This window comes from Rhinichthys klamathensis, unplaced genomic scaffold (genome assembly GCF_029890125.1).
Source record: "Rhinichthys klamathensis goyatoka isolate OS25496 unplaced genomic scaffold, OSU_Roscu_1.1 h1tg000362l_1, whole genome shotgun sequence".
Classification (NCBI taxonomy): Eukaryota; Metazoa; Chordata; class Actinopteri; order Cypriniformes; family Leuciscidae; genus Rhinichthys; species Rhinichthys klamathensis.
In genome coordinates this window covers 890,355-918,249 of record NW_026606871.1, presented here as the reverse complement: position 1 = coordinate 918,249, position 27,895 = coordinate 890,355, and the positions used below count along the sequence as shown (strand labels likewise).

At 40.7% G+C, this 27,895-nt stretch overlaps 1 protein-coding gene across 1 annotated transcript; it reads right to left on the bottom strand.

Moving 5' to 3' along the window:
• Positions 1 to 1,033: 1,033 nt before the first annotated feature.
• scamp2l (secretory carrier membrane protein 2, like) lies at positions 1,034 to 25,337 on the bottom strand. Its single transcript, XM_056233201.1, has 9 exons — positions 25,224 to 25,337; positions 22,695 to 22,772; positions 22,124 to 22,198; positions 10,294 to 10,408; positions 9,900 to 10,028; positions 8,321 to 8,480; positions 7,031 to 7,132; positions 3,937 to 4,054; positions 1,034 to 1,243 (listed from the first exon to the last, which is right to left on the bottom strand). The coding sequence occupies exons 1-9, from the start codon at positions 25,278 to 25,280 to the stop codon at positions 1,115 to 1,117; spliced, it is 963 nt and encodes a 320-aa protein (XP_056089176.1). The 5' UTR covers positions 25,281 to 25,337; the 3' UTR covers positions 1,034 to 1,114.
• Between the last annotated feature and the right edge of the window lie 2,558 nt (positions 25,338 to 27,895).

The window sequence follows — 27,895 nt, the reverse complement described above, 5'->3', positions numbered from 1 at the left end:
CAACATCAAAGTTTTTCTAGACAAACTTAATCTAGTAGTAATACACCTGCATCTAAAGGTAAATTAACTAAATGTTTCTTGACAGATAAGACACTTATGTCTTACACTATATTCTCCTTAAGGAATTCATGATTATAATCATTAAAGAATCCTTAGACTATATAAAAATAAAACAAAATGTACTTGCATGAGAGTATCTTGATGTTCAGCTCTTTCTGGAGTCAGTTATGCTTTATTTTCTTCTTCGGACAGTTCACTTCTACTGATTCGCGACTTTAAAATGTTTTGATTAAATATTGCTGAGATTAACTGATGTTGGATACATTGTTTCGACATAAATTCAAACATTAAACAGAATTCAAAAAGTACTCAATGTAAAAACGTTTTACATATTAAAGTTAGATTGTTATGTTTATCAAAATAAGTTTGACCCCACTTTATAATATAGGCTAACCTATAATTTATTAGATACTGTATATGGAAACAGCAATGAACAACATAATCTGAATAAGTTTATTCAACAATAACTCATAAAACATGTCCACCCAATTGAACCACAGTAAAATAAAATCGATTAATTTATAAATATATACATATTTTGTTCATAATTAAGAACACTGCAAAATCATCACGTCAGTTTGAGAATGTAACAAACAGATACGTAGAACTTCAGCATATAGATAAATATGTGTCTAGTTTGTTCAAATATTGTAAAACCATTACTGAGATTATCAGCTGACATTCAATACATTTAGCTGGACTAAATCAAAGAGTAGAATAATTCAACATACAACAATATGAGAGATTTCTAAATACATATAGCAGGGACAATAACTGGAAAGTGTCATTTGGAAACTTGGATTGACTATTATAACGATGTTGTAACATCACATAGTGCCGTTTGAAACACTTAATTAACTTAATGTAACTTTTGCGTAAAACCACCTGTATATATATTGCCTTCATTACATGAGGAAGACCGTGAAGTCTCAGCGATACAGGTAACTTCCACCTAAACGTATTTTCATGAGCGTGTTGCAGCTTTGAGGAGCCTCGAACACAGCTTGTCCTTCCGTTGGAGGTTTGGTGCAGATCTGCATGTTCTCGGTGGATGTTACTGAAAGGCCGAAGCGGCGGCGGTAGCGGCGGCGGACTGGAAGCTTCGGTTAGTGACGACACCTTGAGAGAACTCGTCCTGGGCCTTCTGGAAGCTCGCGCCCGTGTGCCTGTACATGGAGTGCACCTGAAAACACACGGCAGAGTCAGTGAACGAGGGAGTTTCCAACAAGAGTATCGGATGCAGAACGATAAAGCACAGATGGAGTAGCCTAGGGGAGAGCGGGGCAGGCTTTTTGACTTTCTCAGTTTGTGTAAATCTACCTAGGGTTTAGAGAATTAATTTTTTCCCACATGTCTAGTATAATTATGTGGTTTTGTTTTATTAATTCAGTGTATACTTTTTTCTTGATTTACCCTGAAAGAATGGAAGTGAAATGTGACAACATGCCCCATAGGTGAGGGGCACATTGTAACATCACCATATGACCGCGTAAAATGCTCTAATCAAATGATCTAATCAAAAAAATATACAAGTCAACCCAAAATATGTTCTTAATAAAATACAATTATTAACTTTTTCATATAAAATAATGGCATTTTTTAATAATTAAAAATAAACTAATCTTTGAGTTTGACAACAAACACACCAGAAAACACAGCATAGTTCAAAACAAAATAATAATGAATAATTTCTGAACATTGACTCTCAGTCTTTATTTACATGTTTCTCATGTTTTCTCAATAGAATTCATAAAAGTATAGAATAGCATATTTCTAATAGGGGCACATTTAACGCAGTGTTACGACATGGCACAACTGGGGTTTAAACCCGGCTAGTGTCTTCTGCTAGTTAGCGAAGCATTAAAGAACTATATCAACTGTTAAACAACAGATTGGAGATTACAATAATATCAGATTTGTCTAATTTTAAATCAACAAAAAAAATAGGGATGAAAAATTAACTTAAGTAAGAAATGTACTTTTGCCATCATGGTTAAATAAATGTTCAGTGATATCTGATTTCTGAATTTTGGCACAATTTTTTCTCTATATAGTGTTGAAATGGCAACTAGTGAATACACCAAGTTTCGTCATGCTGGCATGTGTGGAAGTATTTAAAACAAGTGTGTTACAACTAGCCCCGCGCTCCCCTAGATCGAGTCCTTCAGCTTCAGCTGGGTTCCTACAGGTTTCTTCAAGTTAAATTCAAGTCTTTTTAAGACCATTTATATAAAAAATTAATACCCATTTCACGTCCCTACCAGCAAAGAAAAACAAAATCCTTGAATTTATTTTTCAAATGTGGAATGAGTAAAAGATGATAAGCCAAGCAGGTGTGAAAAATAAAAACATTTCAGTAGGCCACAAGAAAGTTTGCCGAAAAATGTTAAGTTGTTTTTTTAGCTAGCTACTTATTCCATGCTGGGAATTATGGGGAACTGAGAGACCCCTGAACAATAAACATCGGAAATCATAATAATCGTGGTTGACAAATGAAACTTTTGAGGAAAAATACAATACGGAGAAGTTACATATACAGCACAATTTTTAAGACCCAGACATCAAAATTCAAGACTTTTTAAAGTATTATTTCCAAATTAATAAATGTAATGCTTTTAAGGCTTTTTAAGACCCCGCGGGAACCCTGTTCAGTCGTTTCCTCTTCGTGTGTTCCACATTTCATCCGGTGACGTTTGGCAGTTTTGATTTATATGCAGTTTGATGATCGCGTTATTTTACATGAGCGTAAGCAATGCTTCTATCGCTTGTTTCTGCTTCTTCCTCACTTGTCTTTTAATCTGAAGATTGTGTACCCTTTCAGAAGAGGCGTATAACAGCAACATCTCTAGAAAACAAACCCTCTACGGGTCAAAATGACCCGAACACAACATGAGGGTAAAAAAATAAAATATAAATAGTTGAAAAACTTGAAAAGTTGTCTTGGCAATAACCTGAAATAAGCACTAAAATTATTACCTGGAAATAAACAAAAACCCTAACTAAAGCTTAAAAAAATTGACCTAAATGGTAATATATATATAAACTGATAAAATGACAAAAGCACATAGCGAAACTCCTAAAATTTTTTTAAAAAAAATTAACTTTGACAAACTAAACATAAAAATAAAAGTTAATTCAAAATATGAATAAAACCAAGAGAGTTTTGAACAAGAGTATCGGATGTAGAAAGATAAAGCACAGGAGGAGTAGATCGAGTCCATCAGCTTCAGTCGTTCCCTCTTCGTGTTCGACATTTCATTCGGAAAATTCAGTTTTGATTTATATGCAGTTTAATGTTTGATGATCGTGTTATTATACTTGAGCGTAAGCAATGCTTCTATCGCTTGTTACTGTTGGAAAAACTTGAAAAGTTGTCTTGGCAATAAACTGAAATAAGTTGAAGTACTAAAATTATTAACTGGAAATAAATAAAAACTCTAACAAAAGCTTAAAAAAAAATAGACCTAAATAGTAATATATGAAAATAAATAAATAAGGTTACATAGTAACCTTATTTATAGTAATATATGAAAATAAATAAATAAGGTTATTCTACAGTGTCCTTGTTACATATGTTACATGTACTTACCATAGTAATAACAGTAAATTATGCATAATTACATGCAACTAACCCTCAACCAAACCAAACCAAACCCTAACCCTATAGTAAGTACATGTAGTTAATTAATATTACTCAGTGCTTAAATATATAATTAGACTGTAACAATGACACATTAAAATAAAGTGTAACTAATAAAATGGCAAAAGCACATAACGCAACTCCTAAAAATTCAACTAAAATTAACATTAACAAACTAAACATAAAAGCTAATTCAAAATATGAATAAAACCATAATAAAAACTAAAATAACTTACCATTTTGAGTAAGACGATGGACAGCACGGCGTTGACAGAGAAGAACGCAGCGACCAGCATCATGAAGACTGACACAGCTTTACTGGTGTTGATCACACTGATCGCCGCGATCCAGCCGCTGACACACAATCATATCAGCACATTACAGCTTCATACAATATCCACATGCTTCATTTCATATTCAACAATATTATTGATCTGTCTGCATTGACACCGTTATATGAGAACTGAACTGAGCTGGACGATGACATCACTGTTTTCTCCAGAGCGGCTGTATATATAAATGAACTAAATTAATAACTTTTTTACACCAGAAATGAACCATCACTGAACGTACTTAAGCTGAACTATGACGCTTTTTTTTCTGATAGTAAACTGTTGCATTATTTTCCTGTTATCTGTTTAAAGCTGCTTTGAAACGATCTGTATTGTAAAAAGCGCTATATAAATAAACGTGACTTGACTTGCTTACAAAATCCACTAAACGTACAATATGATCAACTTTTTGGTTTAGGAAGGAATCCCACATCTCTCCTCGGCAAGCACACAATTTCAGCTATCTTTTTCATTTTAAATGATGGTTAGAGATTTGTAGGATATTAATATAGCAATGGTTGCCTCAGCAAGAGTGTGAATGTTAGGGGTGTAACGATACCCTCATGTCACGATTAGGCTTGGGCGGTATCCAAATTTTGATACCGTCAAACCTCCTCCCTATTTTACCGCGGTATACGGTATTACCGCGTGACTAATTAAAAATTATGACATAAGGCTCAGACGGCATCACCAAACTGTTGGTTTGTGCAGGGATGAGTGAGTCACAATTTTCGAATATTAAATTATTTGATTTTATTATAGAATATGGAATAGGTTGTGGGATTATTGTCTATAAAAAATCCCCATGTTTTCCGTTCTGATGCGGTGGTGACACGTTCAACCAGAGGGTGGCGATGCCAATAATGCATCTAAAAGCTGTCAATCAACTCTCAGACAACAGGAGAAGATGCACATTGTCTCACAAAAGAGCATGTGAGCGGAGTGGTAATATTTCCTCCAGAGCAGAGAGCGCATTTCTGAAGATCACGCGCCGCTCGCCCAGTCCACTCAGCGGCGCGCGCTCAGAACGCCCGCAGTGACATGCTGGTTAGAAAACATGTGAAGTAGGGCTGCCCGTGCACGACTAAAGTTTTTTTTCTTTAGTTGTTGATTTAAGCCATTAGTCTAATCACATATTTATATTGATTAAATTACTTAAATATATATTGGAGAGAATGCTAAACCATAATGAGCGTTTTCGTAATATATTGCCTATTCTGCATCTCAAAGCACGCATAAAGCTTGCCACAAAGAACCGGCAAAAGTAATTATTATGCATGAAACATTTGAATTGTTTATTAATAAAAAACTTTCTATGTCAGTGGCTGCACAGATAAAGTTTACGATGCAGACTCGCCTCTTCGCAGTAGTGAACGCGCATAGAGAGAAATGCACACTTCATATGAATTAGCCTACAGAGAGCAGCCCATTTCTTTTAGTTTTTAATTGTTTTGTTTAAAAGTAGACATTTCAAGCTTACTATATATATATACACTTCTCAGATATTTAAGGCATCTATCTTACATGCTGAGTTTCTTTTTTTTTTAGGAGACGCGCTCCCGTTCACGCGCCGGCTTATATTGTCTAATATATATGCTTCTTATTTATTAATCCAGGCAATTCGTTGATGAAACATTGATTAAAATGAAGATACAATTTATACAAAACGAAATTCACTTTAAAGAAAGGCTTTCTACAAAACGTAATAAGTGGTCAAAAATCATGTCTGACCCATTCCAAATGTTTTCCGATATTGGGCATCTTATGATCCTATCTTATTCATCTCATGCAGTTTCCTTTTCATATAATCAACATAGATGAAATAAAAAAGCAACAACATTATATTATTAAACATAAATATGAAAAGAAATGTTTTTTTTTTTGTTTTTTTTACTTATAGCCTATTTAAGCGTCACACCGCTCCACTCTACATGCATGTGTGCGTGGTGGAGGGGTGTGATTTTCGAATAATAATCAAATAATACCAGGCGATCTTCAAATATTATTTTTGCTTGAAATGCCCATCCCTGCCAAACTGCAGAAGTTGTGTTCTTCTTCGAGACCAGGTCACTCGGTGCGCAACTTACCATCTTTCCCCCTCTCTCCCCCACTCTTTCTCCTCCACACTGTCACGTGATGACAACCACACATAAGCATTTTTAGCCATTAAATAAATTATATTTAATATTTAATCCTTGTCTTCATAAGTGCATTAGATTTTTTTTATGATGGTATGACGATATTGAAACTGATACCGTTGCTATTTTTAGATCCCGCGGTATACGATATTACCGTATTACCGCCCAAGCCTAGTCACGATATTATACATAATACGATATTATTGCGATACTCAAGAGATATGATAAAAGGTTAACACAAAATGTACTGTTGATTAAAATGCTAAATTTGGTATTACATTGTGTGTGTAAATGAATAGGATTGGATTTAGTGCTGGAAAACCCAAAGCACAGGACAATAGAGACACCAGAATAACAATATTCATGATTCTGAAGATGAAAATACAGAATTATTTTAGACGAATATGCTTGCACTCTTTCACTGACTAGATATATTTAAAATAATATAGGCCACTTTTTACTGGTAACATCAGACATTTGACATTAGCAGGACCCACAAATATTCCCGCATTGCATTATTATACATTATACACAACATTATATATAGCAGTTTAATGAAGTTCTGACACTAAAACTCAACTAAAACCGAAATTTCCATTTTGGGTGAACTATACTCAATACATACTGATGCACCCCTAATAAACAGCATGAAACTGTAAATGAAAAATGCACATTGCTGAGAAGAGTACAGGACGGTTCAGCAGAAAGCAGAGTCACACTCACAGAGAGAGCCCCGGAAAACCAACACACCGACAGATTACGAGGAGGCGATCTGTCTAAGAAACATGCCGAGAGGAAGAACACGTAAAGATTCAGGTCACACACTTAAATCAGAGCTGTCCAGAGACGGAGAGACTCACCTGTTTCCCCAGCCAGGGATGCCCACGCTCTGAATGATGTACACGATCACTTGGAATGAGAAAATGAAGAAGAAAAAGAAGAAACTGAAGGAGCTGTCAGATCTGCAATGCGAAACAAAACAAAAGTTACAGTTGAGATGATGATACTTTTTAAAAATGTTTTTTAAAGTGTAACCTGTCAATAATCAACACGTCATGACTATATATATATATATATATATATGCACACACATACATACATATTTCACATATTTATACATATGCTATATATATATACTGTAAATAAGTGTACATATTTTGCTTTTGCACTGATATTTTGGGCTATTTTGCTTCCATAACTTGTCATCTTTCAAGATAACTTGTCATCTTTCTATGTGATTTCTTTCTAGTGGAAACACATTTGACTGTTTAACATCACTGTCTGCATCTTTAAAGGCTGTTTTCTCAAAATGATTTTTTCTCTTCAGAAATCTGCACTTCAGCAGCTTTATTCCTATCTATATTCTGAAGGTTTTTACAGAGAGGTTTGTTCATACGTCACAGGACAGATTTAACATTTCATTCCTAAAAACGTTGTGATTTTTTATGGCTGTAGACAGTATTTTCTGATTTATGGAGAATCCAAAACCTCCTCATTAAATATGGTAACAAGATCAAATGAAACAAGAATTTTTTTAAAACCGCTTTGTTCAATGTTCAGATTTAGTTCTGGAAATCTATGCAAATTAGAGCATATTTAAACATAATGTTTAAAAAAACAATTGTCCTAATCTACTGGGTGAACTATAGTGATATCTATTAGTTCAATGTTTCATCGTTCGACTTTCCCTCACAAACTGTTATGACTTTAAAAATGTCACTCTCTTTATTGTAATGTAAAAAAAGATAATGATATTTCATGGTAGTATTTGTTGTACCACTTTATATTTAAATTTTAAGGGAGGGTGAGGCTAAAAAATAATGGTAATACTTTACAATAAGGTTCATTAGTTAACATTAGTTAATGTATTAACTAACAATGAGCAATACATTTGTTACAGTATTCATTAATCTTCGTTAATAAAATTACAGCTGTTTGTTCATATTAGTTCACAGTGCATTAACTAATGTTAACAAATACAACCTTTGATTTTAATAACGTATTAGTAAATGTTGTAATTAATATCAACTAAGATTAATAAATGCTGTAGAAGTATTGTTCATTCTTAGTTCATGTTAACTAATGAACCTTATTGAAAAGTGTTACCAAAATAATAATGTCACAATGCAACGCATCAACATTGAACTCACTTAAAGGCCTTGTAAACGGGTCGGTACCAGCAGAGGAACGCGACGGGAGTGAACAAAAGAAACCAGAGGATTGCGAGTCCGAAGTCAACTCCTTGTGTCGTGTTTACAGAGAAATACGCCAGACAGGCCAGCATGTTCAGGAGCAGCGTCACACTGTGATCTGTGGATCAACAACATGTGGATTATTATCCAGGCGCACACAGAGCAATTTACTCAAATGTTTGCTAACAAGCATTGCTACTAGCATACAACGTACTTCTCAAACTATTTTGCAGCATGTAGTATGTATAGTAGGCACAGTACACACATCTGTTGCATGCATGTAATACTCGGGTGACATATTACACTGGATACAATTAGCAGTGTAAAACTTCATGAAAAACATGAAATATTCAGAATGCAAATGTTAAAACATTTCTATTTTTACACAAATGCAGATTTGAAAAAAATCTAAATACTGCAGCATGATTATAGCAAGAAAGTCTGTGAATTTGTAATTATCCAAAATTATTCAACCCCCATTGCAAATCATGTTTATTGGCAACATTTACAGACTTTCAGCTGTTTGCAATGAACAAATCAAACAAAACGAATTGAAATAGCTCAACACAATAAATGTTTCAAGTGGTTTCCCCAAATTCAACTGAAAATGCAACTTTTATTGCCTTTCACCCCCCTGAATAGATTCCCTCACTACAGCACAAATCTGCAAAACAGGTGTTGTCTCAAGCCCACCTGATGCAACTTATCAAGGGCTTCATTAGTTGCACCAGGTGCGCTTGAGCTAGAACACACAAAATATCTGAACTGGCTAGGTTTGTTGAGTGTCACGTTTGACTGCAAGTCAAAAAAGAATGAAATAAGCCACAGAAGTTTAGGGATTCTGATGAAACAAATCTGGAACTTTTCGGCCCTATGGATCGTGTGGAAGGCAAGAAGGATTCACTGAAGTATCAGTAAATGCTAGGAGAAAACGTCATGTCGTCAGTGAGCAAGCTAAAGCATGGGAGTCATTGGACCTTCCGACAGGACAACGATCCCAAACATACCTCAAATTCCACCCAGGCTTGGTTGCAGAAGAAGTCCTGGAAGATCCTACTGTGGCATCACAGTCACCTGACTTGAAGCCCATAGATAATCTCTGGTGGGATTTGAAGACGGGAGTTGCAGCACGCAAACCCAAGAGTATTACTGTACTGGAGACCATTGCTCATCATGAGGAACAGCTCAGATTCCTCAGAAACGCTGGCAGAAGCTGCTGTCTGGTTATACAGCTCATTTGCAGCAGCTCATAACAGCAAAAGGGTGTTTAACTAAGTACTAAAGATGCTTGCCATGAAGGGGGTGAATAATTTTGAGACAGCAGAAGTCATTCAAAGTTGCATTTTAAGTTGAATTTGGGGAAACCACTTGAAACATTTGTTGTGTTGAGCTATTTCAATTACTTTTGTTTGATTTGTTCATTGCAAACAGCTGAAAGTCTGTACATTTTGCCAATAAACCTGATTTGCAATGGGGGTTGAATCATTTTGATTGCAACTGTATTCCATTTTATTCCAACACGTCTGTGTTCACTTACACATCCAGAGGTAGTACATCATCTTGCAAACCCGTTGATATTCCACAGGAATTTCTTCATTAAAATCCTGATAAAAGCAAGGTTTTATGGGGAGAAACCTGGGCAAAGGTGGCCAGTTGTTCTCTTTACCTGCAAACAAACATTCCTTCATGTCAAGAGTGCAGATGAGAACATCTTCAGAGTGAGATCAGTGCTGTAGTATTCATTACTTCAATGAGCTCATTGTTTCTGCATTCAATTATTACAGTTTAAATTAATACATTTTTAGCTAACTGTGATTTTGTATCACTCTAAATTGTAATGTGGACTCATGCACTTTCTGTAAAGCTGCTTTGAAACGATGTGTATTGTGAAAAGCGCTATACAAATAAACGTGAATATTGTAGTGTCTCACCTCGCGCAGTGTCTCGATCCCGAAGCTCCTGTTCTTTACGCTCCAGCTCCGCTGCTTTCTTCTCCAGCTCCTCTTGCTGACGGATGAGATCCGCCTGTCCCGCTGCGGCACCGGCCTGATGGAGGAACCACACACACACACACTTACACACTAAGATCAACCAAAGAAGCTGTGTCTGGGTGCCTTTGGGAGGATATGAAGTCAGCAGCTTTTAGGGGTGTGACGGTACATGTATTCGCCCCGAACCTTCATGGTGCAGACGTCACGGTTCGGTGCATGCAGTCAGGTGACAAATATAGTCTTGCTGCGTCTCAATTCTCCTACTTATACTACACCCTAAAAGTGAAATTTTGATTTCAGGGGGCCTTTAAAGGTGCAGTCTGTAAGAATGACAGCTAGTGGTGGAAATAGGTACTGCAGTGCAATTCAAAATATCGGAGATCGTCGTTTCTCCCGCCTCCTGCTCCTCATACTCGACGGCGCTCACACGGGTTGCCAGTTTGAGCGCACGCAACAGGAACGAGCGCAATAGACAATGAAAATTGGCAAATTGGCAACGTGCAGTATCACAGACCAAAACAATAACAAACATTCCAGCCTGGAAACGCACATTTGAGAGTAAAATAACTGGCTGTAGAAGGGTTTTTCAAAGAAACCAGAATGTGAACTTAGCATGTTTCCTCAATATATGCAAACATATGTATTTTTATGCTTTAGTAGAGTGGAAAAGTTACATACAGCACCTCACAATCAAAGAAAATGACACCGTAGGCTACGATGGCGGACATGTAAATGTACGAATTGTGACTTCTGTTTACCGTTACACCCCTAGTAGCTTTTCCTCTTTCATGCTGTACTATGCCTTTAGTCCGCTAGCATTTCACGCGTGGCCTCGCGCCTACTGACCGTCTTATTTTACACCCGTTTCACTGAAAGGATACAGGTTATATCCAGCATTTCAGTCCTAGTAGTGATATTGGTAGTATCACTACTAATTTACTGTTCATCTGTTATGGCGAACATATCAGATGTGTGTCTAACGTTACCTCTGAGTGCAGGTGAGGACACATTCGAGCTGATTTCGGTACGATTGGAGCTGGAATCGGTGGAGAAACAGATCCGTGGTCTGCTGGAGAAACAAGCCGAGCTGCGGGATCGGCGATCAGCGCTTGAAACGTCACGCGCCGATGCTCATAAGTCAGTGGTTAGTAACTTTTTGACTCCGACTTCGTCTACTACTACGCGTTCATCTCTGGCTTCGTTCACTCCGGCACCGACACAACACCACGGACCCTGGGTGATCCCACAGCGGAAGACACGAGCCAGGACCAGAGCAAGAACCTCTCCGCCCCTCCCGGTCTTCGAGATCTCCACCCAGAACCGCTTCTCCCCCCTTCGCGAGTCGGAACGCGACGACGCCGTGATCATCGGCACTTCCATGGTCCGTCATGTCCGTGCTACCTCAGGTAAGGGTAAGGTGCGCACTCACTGCTTTCCTGGTAATCGTGTTCTTGATGTCGCCGCACAGGTTCCCGAGATCCTGAACGGTGACGAGCGCGTCGGAGCCGTTGTCCTCCATGCGGGAACGAACGACATCAGGCTGCGGCAGACGGAGGTTCTGAAGAAGGACTACAGGAGCCTGATCGAGACGGTACGCAGCACAGCGCCTGAGGCAACGATCATCGTGTCTGGACCGCTTCCCACGTACCGACAAGGACAGGAAAGGTTCAGTAGATTATTTGCACTAAATGAATGGTTAATGTCATTGTGTAATGAACAGAAACTGCTCTTTGTAAATAATTGGAATCTGTTCTGGGAGCGACCTAGGCTCTACCGTGCTGATGGCCTGCACCCCAGCAGATTCGGAGCGGCTGTTCTGTCGGACAACATCTCCAAGACGTTACACACCGTATGACTAGAAAATCAAAGTCCAAATCACAGTCTTTGCTGTGCCAACTTAATTGATATAAGTAGTGTAGAACATTATATAGAAACTGTGTCTATTCCTCGTTTAGTGAGGCCAAATAATAAATCTACTGTAGGATCTAGGAAAAATCTTATTGTAATTAAACCTGAAAATCTAAATATCAGTGAACAAAAACAATTTCTAAAACTAGGTCTTCTAAACATTAGATCGCTCACACCTAAGGCGGTTATTGTAAATGAAATGGTCACAGATAATAGCTTCGATGTACTTTGCCTTACTGAAACCTGGCTTAAACCAAATGAGTATTTCGGTCTAAATGAGTCTACTCCGCCAGGATACTGTTATAAGCATGAGCCCCGTCTGATCGGTCGTGGCGGCAGTGTTGCAACAATCTATAGAGATATTCTTAATGTTACTCAGGAAACAGGTCACAGGTTTAATTCGTTTGAAGTACTTGTGCTAAACGTTACGCTCTTAGATGTAAGAAAGAAATCCCTATTATCTCTAGCCTAGGCTAATGTATATAGACCTCCAGGACCATATGCTGAATTCCTAAAAGAGTTTGCAGACTTTCTCTCAGATCTATTGGTCAATACCGATAAAGCAATAGTTGTTGGAGATTTTAACATACACGTAGATAACACAAATGATGCGTTAGGGACTGCGTTTACAGATTTATTAAACTCCTTTGGGGTCAAGCAGAACGTCAGTGGTCCCACTCATCGTCTAAATCATACACTAGATTTAATTATATCATATGGAACCAATCCAACCGATATAGATATTATACCGCAAAGTGACGATCTCACTGATCATGACATGGTAACTTGTATAATACGTACTGCTGAAATTTGTCAGGTTGCGCCACGTTATAGACCAGGCAGAACAATCCTTCCGACCACTATAGATAGATTCTCAAATAGCTTACCTGATCTATCTCAGCTGCTCAGTGAACCCAAACAAACAGATGAACTAGAGGAAATGACTAGCAGTTTGAGCACCATTTTCTCTAGTACATTAGATATTGTTGCACCAATTAGATCAAAAAAGGTTAGAGAGAAAACTAAAGCACCATGGTACAACAGTGCTACGCATGTTATCAAAAGAGAAACTCGTAACATAGAGCGTAAATGGAAACAAACTAATTTAGAGGTCTTTAGAATCGCGTGGAAAGACAGTATGTCACGTTATAAAAAGGCTCTAAAAGCAGCCAGGGCTGAGCATCTCCGCAAACTAATAGAAAATAACCAAAATAATCCAAGGGTTTTATTTAACACCGAGGCTAGACTAACAAATAAACAGACATCACCAGAGCAAAATATTCCGTTACAGTATAGCTGTAATGATTTTATGAACTACTTCAATGAGAAAATAGAAAGCATCCGAAACACAATTGTAAATGTACACTCTTTTATGGTGTCTTATGATTCAGCCTCAATTATGGCCCCTCTGGAACAACTACACCGCTTTACAACTATAGGACAGGAAGAGCTAAATAAACTTATCATTGCATCTAAACCAACAACATGTTTATTAGATCCAATACCCACTAAATTTCTGAAAGAAGTGTTACCTGTAGTGGAAGAGCCTCTTCTTAATATTATTAACTCGTCTTTATCTTTAGGTCATGTTCCAAAAATATTCAAGCTGGCAGTAATAAAACCTCTTATTAAGAAACGAATCGGTTACCTAACGTAACCTCGGTTCTCTCTAGATGAGGGAACGAGTATTGCGTAAGCTAGCTTACGCTGCGGGAAAGATTCATCTTTTCTGAGAAATTGAAGCCAAAAATTATCCTATAATTTTGTATCCATTGTCAACGCAGTTCAGCTGCAGCAGAGCATGAGCAGGCTAGCTAGCAGCTCATTGGCTCGCTCACAGGGAACTGCTTAAGCCTATGAGGAGACACGAATGAACTCTCGGCCAATGAGAGTCTGACCTGCTCTCATTGCGTCAGAGCCCGCCGAAACGGGCGTGGCCAGGGAGTATAAATTCGCCTCTCAGGCTGCAAACTCTGGTTTTCATAGAATGAAGCGAGAACGCTAGTAGCACAAGCACGGCCAGGAACGCAATACTCGTTCCCTCATCTAGAGAGAACCGAGGTTACGTTAGGTAACCGATTCGTTCTCTTACGAGAGGTTCTCTCGTATTGCGTAAGCTAGCTTACGCTGCGGGAACACCTGGTCAACGCCGTGCGTGCTAAGCATCCACTATGAGTCCCAGGGGGGACCCCGGGGAACCCTTATGAGTGGGAATAAAATATGTACATGTGACAAAGGCCAGCGGAGTGGGCCGGGGATTGTGAAGTACATAAGCACATGATAAGGAGGGACAGAACGAGACCGGTCTGCGTGAATAACTCCCTATAGTGCAGCTCAACCAGAAGAGCTGTAACATACTAGACTGCTAGTAGTTTAGCCTGCAAGGCGGGAACTTCCAGATTGTAAAATCTGATAAAGGTGGAGGGGGAAGCCCATCCCGCTGCCACACAAATATCATGAATGGAAATTCCGCTGGACCAAGCCCACGATGAGGCCATGCCTCTAGTGGAATGGGCCCTGATGCCCAAAGGGCATGGCAGGTCTTTTGACGCGTATGCGGCTGCAATGGCATCAACTATCCATCTGGACAGAGTCTGTTTCGAGGCGGCCAACCCTTTGGTGCGCCCACCGAACGAAACAAAAAGCTGCTCAGCTCGTCTGACCGGAGCAGTGCGAGTAAAGTATAATCTCAGGGCCCTGACCGGACACAGGAGATTAGAGTCAGATTCGCTATCGGATGCAGGCAGAGCCGATAGGGAAATAACTTGTGCCCTGAAAGGGGTACCAATCGCTTTTGGGACATAACCATGTCTAGGTTTGAGAACGACTAAGGAGTCATTGGGCCCAAACTCCAGACAGGAAGCGCTACTGGACAGCGCGTGAAGGTCTCCCACACGCTTCACTGACGCGAGCGCGAGCAGAAAGATGGTTTTGAGCGAAAGGTATTTGAGATCCACGGTGTTTAACGGTTCGAATGGGGGGGCTTTCATAGCTTCGAGAACTATGGAAAGGTCCCAAATCGGCACCGACGGGGGGCGTGAGGGGTTCATCCTTCTAGCTCCCCTGAGGAAGCGGATGACTAAGCCATCTTTGCCCAGTGACTGGCCGCGCCGGGGTTCAGCGAACGCCGCGACGGCTGCCACATACACCTTGAGAGTGGATGGGGACCTGCCCTTGTCCAGCATCTCTTGGAGAAAAACTAGCAAGGAAGGAACCTCGCATGACCGTGGGTCCACGTTTCTGTCGGTGCACCACTTAGAGAACACAGACCATTTAGACGCATAGAGCCTTCTAGTAGAAGCCGCTCTAGCCTGCATGATCGTGTTTAACACTCCTTCTGGCAAAGCAACGGGTAGTCGTTGATCACCCACGCATGAAGCGCCCAGCGCTCTGGGTGGGGATGCCAGATCGTGCCGCGAGCTTGGGAGAGGAGATCTGTTCTGACTGGAATGGGCCACGGGGCTGTCTGTGACAGCTGAGTGAGCTCCGGAAACCAAGTCTGACCTTCCCAACGCGGGGCTATGAGGAGCACCGAGTGGCGTGTTTCCCTGATTCTCTGAAGCACCTGCGGTAGCAGAGAAACCGGAGGGAATGCATAAAGCGGGCAGCTGGGCCAGGTCTGGGCTAGCGCGTCCTCGCGTTTTGAGAAAAATATTGGGCAGTGGGTGTTTTCTTCTGAGGCGAAGAGGTCCACCTCTGCTCTGCCGAATATTCGCCACAGCTTTTGGACTGTAAGAGTGTGCAGGGACCATTCGCCAGGGGGAATGGGGTTCCTGGACAGACTGTCTGGACCGTCGTTCAGATGGCCCGGCACGTACGTCGCTCTGAGCGAGAGCAGGTGACACTGGGACCAAACTAGGATGCGTTCTGTCAGCCGGAAGAGATTTCTGGATCTGACTCCGCCCTGACGGTTTAGATAGGAGACCACAGCCATATTGTCCGAACGGATCAGCACATGGTGACGGTGAATGCGCGGCAGAAAGCGCGTGAGCGCGTTCTCGACCGCCAGCATCTCCAAACAGTTTATGTAGAGGAGACTCTCCTGAGCTGACCATGGGCCGAAGGCCGGTGAGCCCTCGCAGACCGCACCCCAACCCATGTTGGATGCGTCTGTCGAAATGACTTTTCGGCGAGAAAACGTCCCCATGGAAACGCCCCGCTGAAACCATTCTGTCATGGTCCATGGCTGCAGAGCTGTGATACAGGTCTGCGTTACCTTTATCAGCTGGCGGCCCGTGGTCCACGCGCGGTGAGACACACGGCTCTTCAACCAGAACTGGAGCGGGCGCATGCGCAGTAACCCCAGCTGGAGCACTGCGGAGGCTGAGGCCATGTAACCCAGCGCCTTCTGAAAAGTTTTCAGAGGTGTGAGTCTGTTCATCTGAAAAGATGCGGCGAGACGCTGCACACGGCGCGCGCGCTGTGTAGACAGACGAGCCGTCATTGAGACCGAGTCTAGCTCTATACCCAAGAAGGAGATAGTCTGACTGGGTTGAAGTGCGCTCTTTGTCCAGTTGACAGAGAGGCCCAAACTTTTCAGATGGTCGAGGAGAACTGTACGATGAGACAGTAGCTCCCTCTGTGATTGTGCCAAAATCAGCCAGTCGTCCAAATAGTTCAGTATTCGCAGCCCCTGACTCCGCAGGGGGGCGAGCGCCGCATCCATGCACTTCGTAAACGTGCGGGGTGCTAGGGATAGGCCGAACGGGAGGACGGTGTATTGATAAACCTGGCCTTCGAAGGCGAAACGTAAGAATGGCCTGTGAAGGGGATTTATCTGAATCTGAAAGTAGGCATCTTTCAGATCTAGTGAAATGAACCAGTCCCCCTGGCGCACATGCGCGAGGAGTTTTCTGATAGTGAGCATTTTGAACGGTCTCTTCATGAGAACTTTGTTCAGAAATCTGAGGTCTAAGATTGGTCTGAGGCCGCCGTCTTTCTTTGGAACCAGAAAATAACGGCCGTAAAACCCAGACTCGCTCATAGATAGAGGGACTCTCTCTATAGCCCTTTTGCACAATAGTATTGCTATCTCTGAATGGAGCAGAGTCACTGCTTCTGGGTTCACAATAGTTTCTAGCCGCGCTCGGAAACGTGGAGGGCGGCGGTGAAACTGTAAGCGATAGCCTAGCCTTATTGTGTTTAGCACCCACTGGGAAATTCCCGGAATAGCTTCCCACGCTTTGAAGCGTAACGCTAAGGGGTGAATGGCTACATGGTCCCCGTTGCTGCACACAGCGGGCCGCGCAGGCGCGCTCATCGTGTTTATGACAGCGGGACTTACACTCAGAAATGAGTTTAAGGGCCGTGTAACAGAGTGAGCAGAGGTGGGACGCGCACACGGGCTCGTGGGCGCGCTTATGTACTCTGAAACTCGAGCGGGTTGGAACCGCTTTATGAGAGTGGGCTCTGTGAGACACACGGGAACTGAAATGCTTTTGTGTATGAGTGAACACAGTGTTGTGGGCACATTTTCTACACGTGAGGCTTTTATGCTCTTTTTGAGATTTCTCTGGGTCGCCGTGATAACGGCGTTTGTGCTCATGCAAGCGGGAAAGGGAACCGGCTTGGTAATGGCGGGGTACACTGCTGTAGTAGCCGCGTGAGCGGGGACTAACAGAGGGCGAAACTTTGACGGCGGTCCGGCCTCGGCGGGAGAGCGCCGTCTTTTTCTCAGCTGTGCTAGGCAGACTTTGAGTGATCAGGTTTCAGCGTGATCCTGGACCGAGGCCCACGGGGAGGCGGCGGTCTGTGGCGGCTGTCGGAGCGAGAACGAGGGCGGCCGCCCTGGCGTCGCTGAGAAGTCTGACTGTGCTGAGCTGGGCGCTGGGGTGGGGCTCGTGCAGGAGGCTGGTCACGTGAGCGGCCTGCAGAGGAGCTAGCGCGACGAGGCAGAAAAAGATTCATGGCCTGGGAGGCTTTCTGCACTTTGGAGAAACGGTCAACGATACCCGTGACAGCAGATCCGAAGAGGCCGGACGGAGAGAGCGGGGCGTTGAGAAAAGCGGCGCGCTCGGAATCTCCCATGTCGGCGAGCGTGAGCCACAAATGTCTTTCAGACACGCAAATGGCGGCCATACATTTCCCCAGGGCTTGAGCAGCAGACTTTGTGGCGCGAAGGGCAATGTCCGTGGCGCTCCTCAAATCCGCGCCTGAGGGGGGATTTTTTCCGCTCTCGTCCCACTCACGCAGTAAATCACCCTGTAGAATATGGAGGACGGTCATGGAGTGAAATGCAGAGGCTGCTTGGCCGGCGGCTGAGTAAGCGCGCGCGTGGAAGCTCGAAGTCGCTCTGCAGGCTTTAGAAGGAAGCACAGGTGATGAGCGCCATCTCGTGGAGGGCGGGCACAGATGTGCGGCGACCAGGTCCTCTACAGGGGGAATGGAAAGATAGCCCTTTTCTGCGGCTCTGTCCACAACGCGAAGCGGGGCGGGGCGGGCGAGTTCTGGCAGAGAGCGGGGCATTCCAGGACTTTGTGAGTTCCGCGTGCAGTTCGGGCAAGAAGGGCGCGGCCCGTTTAGTGACGGGAGTCGAGCGCTGGCGGAAATAGCTGCCGTCCATACGGTTGATGGTCTGCTCGGGGGGAGACCAATCGAGCCTGAGGCGTTCGACGGCCTGTGAGAGGAGGCGCACTAATTCCTCCTCAATTCCAGCGCGGGTCCTAGAGGATTATCGGGCCGAAGAGGCGTGAGAACCGGACCAATCCTCACTGTCTGAAGCGAGAAGCGAACATGTCTCCTTGATGTCCGCGGCGTCGTCGGAGGCGACAGAGCGGCCACTCGGCGGCAACTGTATGTCCGGAAGCGGCGGAGAAGGAGAGCGGGAGGCGACAGGCTCCGGCGGGATGAACGCTTCTGGCTGGGGTTCCGGCGGCCTCTGCGAGCGGCGTTTCTTCTTACGCGGCGAAGTCGAAGGCGGCGCGGAAGCAGCTTTAGTGGCCTGAAGTCGAGCCCGCAGGGTCGACAACGGCATCTCCTCGCAGAGATCGCAGCCGCCATCGGCGAGGGCGAGCTCGGCGTGCTCCAATCCGAGGCAGAGAGCGCAGATGACGTGGCGGTCTCCAGTCTCGAGGGGAGCGCGGCAAGAACCGCAGGAGGAAAAACGAGACATCTTTACAAAGACGCTCGGCTCTTTTAGATACACACACACAAAACAAGAAGCTTTTGGTAAAGGATATGAATCCGTCGGATGGCGCTAGCTTGCAGGACGGCTGAAGGTGGCGAAGACGGCCGGCTTCCTCAGACTCCCAGATGCTCGCTAGAAGGTGCCTTTTCCACGACGGCGGCTTCTCTCAGGATCAGCAGATGCGTGTAGCCTCGCTGAAGAGATGAAAATCAGAGTTTGCAGCCTGAGAGGCGAATTGATACTCTCTGGCCACGCCCGTTTCGGCGGGCTCTGACGCAATGAGAGCAGGTCAGACTCTCATTGGCCGAGAGTTCATTCGTGTCTCCTCATAGGCTTAAGCAGTTCCCTGTGAGCGAGCCAATGAGCTGCTAGCTAGCCTGCTCATGCTCTGCTGCAGCTGAACTGCGTTGACAATGGATACAAAATTTTAGGATAATTTTTGGCTTCAATTTCTCAGAAAAGATGAATCTTTCCCGCAGCGTAAGCTAGCTTACGCAATACGAGAGAACCTCTCGTAAGAGAACCGCAATTAGATCCAAATAACTTAGAAAATTACAGACCCATTTCAAATGGCGCAAAACTCAATATCGCCTAGGGCAACCAAAGGGTTAGAGCCGGCCCTGTTGCAAGAAAATTAGATAAATGAAAAATTTCAGTCAGGATTCAGACCGCATCATAGCACAGAAACTGCGCAAGTTAAAATTACAAATGATTTACTTTTAGCTTCTGACCAAGGCTGTATCTCAATATTAGTTCTACTCAATCTTAGTGCTGCGTTCGACACTATTGATCATAAAATACTCTTGGATCGACTACAAAACTACACTGGTGTTCAGGGACAGGCATTAAGCTGGTTCAGATCGTACTTATCGGACCGTTACCATTTTGTTTGTTTAAATGGGAAAAAATAATGAAGATAACGTCAGTAGACTATGGAGTGCCGCAAGGATCGGTGTTAGGCCCTCTGCTATTCTCAATATATATGCTGCCACTTGGTAATATTATAAGAAAACATGGAATTAATTTCCACTGTTATGCTGATGACACTCAATTATATATTTCATCACGGCCAGATGAAAACACTAACTTATCTAATTTGACAGAGTGTCTCAAAGATATAAAATGCTGGATGACGTGTAATTTCCTGCTACTAAATCCAGATAAAACGGAGGTATTACTTATTGGTCCAAAAAACTACCCACAAAACCACTTACAATACAACTTTAATATAGAAGGATGTCCTGTTACTTTATCCACTACAGTAAAAGACCTGGGAGTTATACTAGACCGCAACTTGTCTTTCGAAAATCATATTTCATATGTTACAAGAACAGCCTTTTTCCACCTTAGAAACATTACAAAGCTACGTAACATGCTATCTGTCTCTGATGCAGAAAAGTTAGTCCATGCATTCATGACCTTGAGACTAGATTACTGTAATGCTTTATTAGCTGGTTGTCCTGCATCCTCAAGAAACAAGCTACAGTTAGTGCAAAATGCAGCCGCTAGAGTTCTTACTAGGTCAAGAAAATATGATCATATAACACCAATTTTATCATCTCTACACTGGCTACCTATCAAGTTCCGTATCAATTACAAAGTACTATTACTGCTTAACCAAGCATTTACATAATGCTTACCTTTTATACCACTGCTGAATCAGATCAAATGCATTTAATATTATAAAACTTGAAGAGTCTGTAGGTTATTTGTATAGGTTGCATAGTATTTACAGTCATTACGTTCCTGTGGATATTGCGTGAATGACGGGTGGTTGGGCAGATATTGTGTTTTGCGGTAGGTGGTATGCCATACGGAACCGTTGTCCACTGAAACTGCATATTAACGCACCAGTGGGGCTCGACAGCCTTAGTCAACGGGTTGGCGCGTATGGTTGGGTTGCGGAGAGATTGTGAGATTGTGGTTAGGTCTCAGCAGCAGGAGGGACGTAGAGGTCAGTAAGCAAGGCTGAGTTGAGTGGGGGACGGAGGGGGGTGACTCTGGGACGCAAGAGTCACTGTCTTCATGTTTTTATCATTTACGCCCGTGTTATGGAAATCACTAACAGCAGCTACGCTAATTATTTTCCCTTTTTGCTTTTCTGCTGTTATCTCGGGACGCGAGTCCCGAGGAAAATGGCGTTCGTCAGCTCCAGTTTGTATCCAGCCTCTCACGGTGCTCCAATCACAAAGCCTGTGAAGAGACGACTCAACACCGGCGATATGGACTCTCTATGGTGGACGGCACTGATCCTCAACAACTCGTCTCAATACCGTCGTGATTACTTGGACTTCCAAAAAGATGGAAATGGATAAATACTCTAAATGTTCCGATCCAATCTGACTTGTAATGCTGCCCGAATCATGCACTGTTCCTTCGTTGGCCAGAGGAGAACTGACCCCCGACTGAGTCTGGGTTCTCCCAAGGTTATTTTCTCCATTCTGTCACCTGATGGAGTTTTGGTTCCTTGCCACTGTTGCCTTGGCTTTTGGCTAGCTTAGTTGGGGACATTTAATATTCAATAATATTATTGATCTGCCTTACTTAAGGTGGACGTTGATGCAATTTTCTTTTAGTAACAAGCTTTGTTGTATTATTTTCATGTTATCAGTGTGAAGCTGCTTTGATACAATCTGTATTGTAAAAGCGCTATATAAATAAAGGTGACTTGACTTGACTATGATAAATATGCATCAGCATTCAAAGATTATGGTTCTGCATGAATATTGTACTAACTTGTGGACTGGGCTCCACAGTCGTCTGGAGGACCGCTGGTTGAGAAGCGACTGAAACAGGGATGGTGCTTCCACCCTAAATAAGAGAGAGGGAAAATATTCAATTCAAACTCTTTGCTTGTGATTTCATTCAGTATAGAACACAAGTGTTCCAGTGGAAAACTCAAAACTTCCTAAAGGAAAATATGATCATAAATTGGAACCATTCCTGAAGGAATCAAATATAGAAAAAAGGAAAGAGAAATTAACTTCTCAAAACAGACTAAAGTGTGTGGATTCCAGTTTACTGTCGTTTTTAATAGGATTTCTATTGGATTATTTTAGGATTGAGCAATAATTTGGCATTTTGGCATTACCATTTTTGACGACTTCTTATAATTTTAAGTCAGTCTTGAAGATCAAATCAAATTCTGAATAAATGTCAATCCTATTTCAAGTAGGATTTCAAATTATGCAGCAGGATCGTTTGGATCTACATGATGACAGAGGAATATTATCCTGATGATATGCATGTACTGTGACACGAGGAACTGATGATTTGTAGGATGAGGATTGGAAACGGTCAGGCTTACCAGAGCAGTGGCTGTAAACGGGTTAAACTCTCCTACGCCATCGACTGCAGTGCTGGTCACCTGAGTGACTGATGGATCCTGGCAGGCACAACAAATATCACTTGCCTATTCATTAAACACTGTATATGTTATGAACGCTTTTGGGTGCCAAAGCATTCTTTGAAGTACTTTGGAGTGCCATGTACCATGACATCTCTCAAAATATTCCCATCTGTTTTTCCCTCCTCTTTTGTGAAATATAAATGTAGCCGACTATGGCAAGTTGTTTTGCCGTTTTATTCATTCCCAGGATATGATATTCTTGATATCAACAAGTCCATTTTCACTAGTTAAAATCCTAATTCTTGATATCAGGAATTAGATTTCTAATAGTAACAGTGGCAATTTTTGACATCAGGAATTACATTTCCACTAGTAAAAAAAATCTTGATATCAACAATTACGGCATCACTTGCAGAAATCAAATTCTTCATATCAAGAATTCAATTTCAACTAGAGAAAACTGTAATTCTTGATGTCTGCAATTGTATTTTCACTAGTTAAATGTCACCAAAGGCCACCATTTATGGCAAGCCGTTTTAACTTTTATTCATTTCCAGGATATGAATTGTTGATATCAAGAATTACATTTTTTGATATCAACAATTGAATTCTTGATATCAACAATGTAATTATTGATATCAGCAATTGTATTTTCACTAGTGAAATGTCACCATAGACTGCCATTTAAAATCAATTGTTGATATCAAGAATTGATTTCTTACTAGTAGAAATATAATTTTTGATATCAATAATTACACTAGTAAAAATGCGAATTCCTGATATCAATAATGAAATTGTCACTAGTCTAAATGTCTATTCTTGATATCAACAACTGAATTGCTACTAGTAAAAAATTTCATTTTTGATATCTGAAAAAGTGTTTCTATCATCAATATTATTTCAGATATCTAAAATGGCTTTCTTACTAGTAACAATCACATTCATGATATCAGAAATTAACATTGTCACTAGTGAAAATTGAATTATTGATATATAAAATGAACATTGTTACTAGTAGCAATTCAATTGTTGACATCAAGAATAGACATTTCAACTAGTGACAATTTAATTCTTGATATCAAAAATAAAGGTTTTTACTAGTAAGAATTGTATTTCTGATATGTGAAATTGGAATTTCAACTATAGTAAGAAATCAATTCTTGATATCAAGAATTGATTTTGAATGGCAGCCTATGGTGACATTTCACTAGTGAAAATACAATTGCAGATATCAAGAATTATAGTTTTAACTAGTTGAAATTCAATTGTTGATATCAAGAATTATCATTTTAACTAGTGAAAATGTAAATGTTGATGTCAAGAATTAGCATTGTTACTAGTGAAAATGTAATTCCTGATATCCAAAATTGCCATTGTTACTAGTAGAAATATTATTCCTGATATCAATAATTATCATTTTAACTAGTGAAAATGTAATTGTTGATATCAAGGATTCATATCCTGGAAATGAATAAAAGTTAAAACGGCTTGCCATTCGCCATTCAAATTAATTGTTGCTAGAAATTTCAATTTCACATTTCAGCTATGCATTTCTTACTAGCATTGATAATAATCAATAATAACTGTTACTAGTAAAAATATAAATTCCTGATATCAAAAAACAAATTTTCACTAGTTGAAATGCATTTCAACATATTAAATTTGTTATTTCTGATATCAATAACTAGAGAGTAATTTCAGTTATCTAAAATGCCTTTCTTACAGTAACAATCACATTCATTCAAGACTAGTATGTTACACTTGTCAAAACTGAAAATGCTTCTAGTACCAATTTAACTGTTGATCATGAACAGACATTTGCACTAGTAACCATAATTATTGATATAAAAAATTATGGTTTTTTTTCTAGTAATAATTGTGTTTCTGACATGTAAAATCGGAAGTAATAAATCAATGCTCGATATTAACAATTTGAATGGTAGCCTATGGTGACATTTAACTAGTGAAAATACAATTACAGACATCAAGAATTATAGTTTTTACAAGTAGAAATCTAATAGGCTACCTGATATTAAGAATTAGCACTTGAACTAGTGAAAACTGAATTGTTGATATCTGTGAATGAATAAAAGTCAACACGGCTTGGCTTAGCCGACACGGTAAAGATGCACCTGTTGGATTTGAACATAGGCTTCGTGCACCTATCGCGTTAAGTGATTAATCAAAGTGTATGCCGAAACGCTTGGTTCTCTACATAATTATGATAAACAGTGTTAAAATGCTCACGACGGCAGAAAAAACTCGATTATTATTATTTAAAGACAACTTAAAACAAAAACAAAAAAACACTTCCTGGATCGTCATCGGAAGGTGATTGGCTTGTAACCCGAAAAGTGAAATTTGATTGGCTGAGCCCTCTCACTCTCACCTTTCTCCAGCGACTCCGAAACAAACAAACAGGTTCACAGTGAAAAATATAAATCTATTACATATTACCGAAGACATAATAAATCATTAGGTATTTACCTGGAAAGGATTGATATCAACTGGTTCGGCAAAGGGGTTGTTATCGAATCCAGACATCTTGTCGTGCGGCAAGCACAGGTGTTCTCGTGCTCCGTGTACCTGCCAGCGCAACTCACTCACTGACCGCTGCGCATGCGTGGTGCATTCGTCAATGACGTCACTGCCAGGATCTAGTTTGGATCTCATCTTCCAGCTCTGCTTACACACTACTTGAAATGAATACTTCTTGAGTACTGATGTAGAGTTAAACTAGTAAACGCGCAGTAACATAACATTTTAATAACACGGTATTATGTGGAGACTTGCAAAAGGGATGAAAACATTATGTTTTTGTTTGTACCTGCAGAGATTCGATCTCTCTGGTGAAATCAAAATAACTCCGCACCTTTGGCAGCAGTATTACAGGTTTAACAGCTCTCACACAATTACAATATCCTCAGGCCGGTGTCATGACAAGTCGGGTCTCTAACAACTATTAGTTAATGATTATAATAAGTACATACGAACGATATTATTAATTTAAAATTTGTATAGGTTACTATATAGTGCATAATAAAACAAATTGAACATTTCTTTCACTTGATAAACTGTTAATTAATAAATAAATACATAATTTATTTATTTATTTATGAACATTTATTAGAGGATCAGCCCCATGAGATGAAACATCTCGTTTTCATGGGGGTCCTCAGGATCATGTCCAAACAATATATAAAAAAAGCAAAACAACAGAGAATTTAATGAATAATTCAACATAATATTTTTTTTTTTAAATGAATTATTTAGGCATTTGACACGTAATTACAGCAACGATGATTGTGAATCATGTAGGGTAAGTGAAAATGCGTGTATAAACTAAGCTATTAGGCTAATCCGGTATCTGTATGCTATGCTAGTACATAAGCAAACTAATTATGGTCATAATGTAGTTCAAAAAGCATTTATTTGGGGGGGGGTTTTTGTAGGAATTTTAATCAGGAGCTAAAGAGAATACCTATTAAAAGTAATTTGAGCCAATGGGATCGCTTGGGGTCCTAACAGAACCCGATTTTGAGGAGGACCTGATTTGTCACCACACCTGATGCACTCTTTTTGTTAACCCCATAAATTAGGTATCATTTGAAAGTTTAAACACAAAATTTATCCTGTGAAAACCGTTTTTAAATTGGACATTGCGTTCTCATAGAAACGGTACTTCAAAGCCTTTTTTGGCAGGCTCCTCCCACTAGTGGGCGGTGTCATATTAAATTATTTTAATAAAACCTTCAAATCTTGACAATACACCTATTGTCGGAAAGGTCTGAAACTCAACGTTACATATATGACAACTGTTTTGTGATAGAAGTGATGTGATATGATTTGTTACAGGAGAATGCATGATAACATTATATAGAACGTGTGTCACCTGGTGGCTAATTATGGTATTACGCCTAAATAAAATCCCATAGGAACTTGTGATTTCATCAACTTAAATAGACATTATAAGTTTCAAAATTACATGAAAATTACATTTTGTATAAAATAGATGTAGATGTTTAGTACAGTACATTTGCTTTACAGTGAACTTAAACTTCTTTTACACTCTTTATTTCACCAATAATCTGTGGAGGATCATCTTTAAAATAGAGACCAACCTTAGTTCTGCACTGCGAATCATTCATGAACTACAACCATTTCCATTTGAATGGTGCATTTGTAACATCTATGCTCAGAAAGTCAAGCAGTTAAACAAGAAGAGACTCAAGCGTGATGAACAGGTCATTCAAGTTCTGTCTCAAATCAATCAAAAAATACAAAAAAAAAAAAACTGAATGTGGGTGGAACAAGTCAGAAGCACTTTCATTTAACAAACCAGTTCTCATTTGTTCAAAATGTGTAATTTATTTTACAACCATTGACTTTTTTTTCTTCTCTTTCATAAGAAACATTTGTTCAACACATGACAGAAGACATATCAGTTTGCTCAATCCTGCAGGCGGCGTGACCAGTGTCAGCGATGCACGAGATCTAAATAACAGAATATAAATTAACACTCACTCCTGTGAAAAACACATGCAGAAACCCTTCCCGAACCGTGTTACTGGGCATAACCCCAGTTTAACACGAGGGTGACAGTCATCAACCCTAAACTTCATGATCTCTAGAAATGACAGATGGTCTATTTTGCTGGTGGCACAATTTGTTCATTTTGCATCAATAGCTAGTGATACTAATAATCAAACACTGCGAATACAGCAGTCGAATGCGAATCCAAATGCACTTCTGTGGATTACAATAGCCATGGTTTTTAATTATTAAATATTTAGAAAAAGAATAGGGTGTATCGCACTATATATACAGGCAGAAGAGACCATTTGGTAATATATTAAGTCATATTTAAGTCATTTTCTGGCAAGAGGTAATTCATGTTTGCAGGGCATGAATGATCCAAGGATTTTCGGAAAAATTATGCTGATTATATATATATATATAAAAATGTAAGTAACAGCAATCTAGTAACTCTGTGGCTTTGTGTTTTAACACTGGTTTCTTTGAGGCAGAAAGAACAGGGATGGAATCGCTGACGGATGGCTGTTGAAGTAATGACTTAATACACTGTGTGGTGATCCGGAAGACTTCTGAGTCTTCGTTTAGCGCTGGGATCCTCTGGCATTATGACACCAGTTTGCTTG